This window comes from Eimeria maxima, genomic scaffold (genome assembly GCF_000499605.1).
Source record: "Eimeria maxima Weybridge genomic scaffold, Emw_scaff2449, whole genome shotgun sequence".
Lineage (NCBI taxonomy): Eukaryota > Apicomplexa > Conoidasida > Eucoccidiorida > Eimeriidae > Eimeria > Eimeria maxima.
In genome coordinates, this window is record NW_013565300.1 from 1 (window position 1) to 3087 (window position 3087).

The following is a 3087-nucleotide window of genomic DNA, read 5'->3' on the forward strand; positions in this document are numbered from 1 at the left end:
AATATATATATATATATATATATATGCAGCAACCCCAGCCATGGACGGAAGTTGACTCCCCAAACACATATCCAATCATCCAGTGCTGCTGCAACAGAAACAGCTCAGGGAGGGAGGGACACCAACTTTTGCGTGCAGCAGCAGCGCAAGCCTGTGGCTACAAAACAGGTGCACCAAGAGGTGCTTGCTGCAGCAGCTGCTGCTGCTACAACCACTCGCTGTCAACACCATGGCGGCTGACAGACGCTCGCATTATGTGTACACGCTGTTTAGTACAAACATATATAAATTGAAGACGTCGATTACGAAGACTGTCCCCAGATGAACTGCAACCCATAAAAGCAATGGCGATCCTACTTTGTAGAATTGTTGCTTCCGCTGCACCAAAGATGAAGTCTTGGCAACTAGCGCAGGGCGACCCGGAACGTGAGCGGAGCCCTGAATACCCGCAGTTCCCTGGGCTTGCTGCAACACCTCAAGCTGTTGTTGTGTGCCTTGGTGAGCTCCAAAAGGTCGCAAAGCAACAGCGGACGCTGCCGCTGCTGCGTCTCCCAGCTCCGCAGGCTGCTGCGAAGGGGAGGGAACGTTCGGCTCGCCCAGCCCCGATGACCTTTCTTGCCACTGTTGCTGTCGGTCATCGTGGAGCTGTTGCTGTTGTTGTTGTGGCTGCTGTTCATGGGCACTCTCCTGCGGAAGGGGGCTCTCAACCGGGTGTGGCGAGTGGGACCCCTTGGGAGAACGGCGAGAGGCCATTGATACGATACTGCTGCTGCTACTGCTGTTGCTTAGACAGTTCGTGCTGGTTGTTGGTACGGCTGTCATTGGGAAGAGAGCTGCAGCTGCCGTCATTGCCGCAGCTGCGAACGCCGCGCAGGGTGTTGCTGGGGTGTCTGTGCACTTCCCAGATCCCCTGGCACCTGCCAAATTGAACACGCGGCCTTGAGGCCTATTTTCCTCTACGGAGGAACAACAAATGATGGCCTCTACCACGAAGAGGGCCTCGGGGAGTGTGCTGCGCGTGTTTGCAGTTCGTGCACCAGGATCGGGTCCTACGGTCTAGAGCTCGGATGAAGCAGAGGGTATGGGCTCGGATAAGGTCCCCTAAATTTCCTCACTTTGGTTTTTTCTGAGGTAAAGACCCAGAAGAAGCCGCTACAAATATTTAAAAGGAGATCTACTGCGAGCGGGGCGACGTAATGGGAGCGAGTGGAAAAGGGCTGCTACTAGGCGCAGATGCTTCAAGATTGAGAGTAGCTGTGTCCACAGCCCCTTCAAAATAACACACATGTAAAGCACAACAAATGCGTAAGGGAACTGCACGCAATAACATTCAAAAAACCCGCTATCGGCCAACTAGTAGAAGAAACCGTTGTGGGGCTGCTAAGCGCTGGACGACTGCTAGCGGAGGCCCCTGTGCTTCCTCGTCTGCAGAAAGTAAGGCGGAAATTAAAAAGGGCAGATATCTTAAGCCCACAAAAAATCGAAAGGCACAAAAAAAAGGACAGAGAGGAACCCACCCCGGCCTCAACTCCATCGCGCCTCCCTGAGCCCCGCAGAGCGGAGGGGGGCCCCGGATTCGACGAACAACGGACAAACGCACTGTAAACAAAGGCAAGGTTGGCTCTATTTTTATTTACGCAAACAACCTAAGGGAACAAAAGTAAACCAATATGAAATGTTTCCTCAACGCACAAAGTTAAGCTGTGGAACATGAGCATTGGGTAGAGGGTAGAAAACTACACCGTACTCCAGGGGAACCACGGGAACGTTTGCAGGCCGCGCGGTACTGCTTCTGCTTTTGCTATTGGTGATAATAGAGCTATTACAATAAGTGTGGGCATCTTGGCTTGCCTTTTGTTGGTTTGGTAAGAATACAACACTACATCAGACCAACTAGCAGCTGCAAGGCTGCCGTGTATAGGTTGGTGGGTAGGCTATTGTGGAGCGTAGTCTGCCATGTTGGCAGGTCTGTCTGAAGTCCGCACATAAATCACTACTCCTCCATAGTAAAGGAACGGTGAGCACGCAAAAGTTCTGAACAACTGTCAACAGTGACTGTACATCAGGCGAACAAGACCTGTATGCGCTCATATGTGGGGCTGTTATGCACCACTTCAGTTGCATCAAGGTTTGTTGCAACTCATGACAAGCCACATTTTCTCCCACAGCTCCAGGCGCTTGTTCAGCTGAGCACAGCGCATACTGGTGAAGGTGGCAAGCCGCTGTATAGGAACTGATCTTAAGTACATGACTCTTTCTCCTCATGCAAAGGGAATATTGGTCAGGATCTGCATCCCGCAAGGAGGCTGCAGATTTGGGACGCTTTTTTGAATTGTATACAGCATGCTTAGCCAATATTGCATATTTAACAAAACTAGTGTTTAATGCCTGCGCCTTTGCCGGCCACTCAAATTGAACATACATCGAGATGCGTACATCGAGATGCAGGAACACCAGCGGAATCTCTTGCCTATATGAAATTGTAATTTTGCCTTTATTGTTTGCTTTAAGAACTACAGGTGGGAAGGCATGTCAGTTGAGGCTAGACATATTGAAGGGCACTACTGTTCCATAGCACACTCATAGGGAAACTTTTCAACATGAGCTGCTATGTAAATTGAACCCAAGGCTGCCGCAAGACCGAAGTACAGCATCACTTCTTTTGTGAGTAAAGTTCCAATGGTGAACTGGGAACAATCCCTAATCAGCTTAACCATACCAGAAAAACAGAAGGTGGAAAGTTCGAATTTGCACAGGTGACCGTCAACTTTTGAATCAAAGCAACAAAAAAGTCGCCATTTCCACTGCCCTAATTGAGGAACAAAAGGTGCAAGGTATAACTCATGTACTGCCCGTATGGATGTTGGCGCCGTGCGTACCAGTCGTGCTCAGAAGCAAGAACGAAGCGAGAACACGCGCCACCCGACAAGTCCGAAGCTCAGAAAGCGGAGAGAGCATACAGGCCGGCACGTCTGCTCCCTTCGAAACGAGCAAGCTCAGGTTATTCGAGGTTTCAGGTGCACAAAAGCAATTCTACACTGCCAGTGTTGAGATGAATATATATATATATATATATATATATATATA

The 3087-nt window shown here is 49.8% G+C and overlaps 1 protein-coding gene across 1 annotated transcript; it reads right to left on the reverse strand.

The window, feature by feature from the left end:
• Positions 1–357: 357 nt before the first annotated feature.
• Positions 358–822, reverse strand: EMWEY_00058590 (hypothetical protein; the record flags this gene model as incomplete). Its single annotated transcript, XM_013480871.1, has 1 exon — positions 358–822. A coding segment is annotated over one exon (465 nt), but the record flags the coding sequence as incomplete, so codon positions are not given.
• Between the last annotated feature and the right edge of the window lie 2265 nt (positions 823–3087).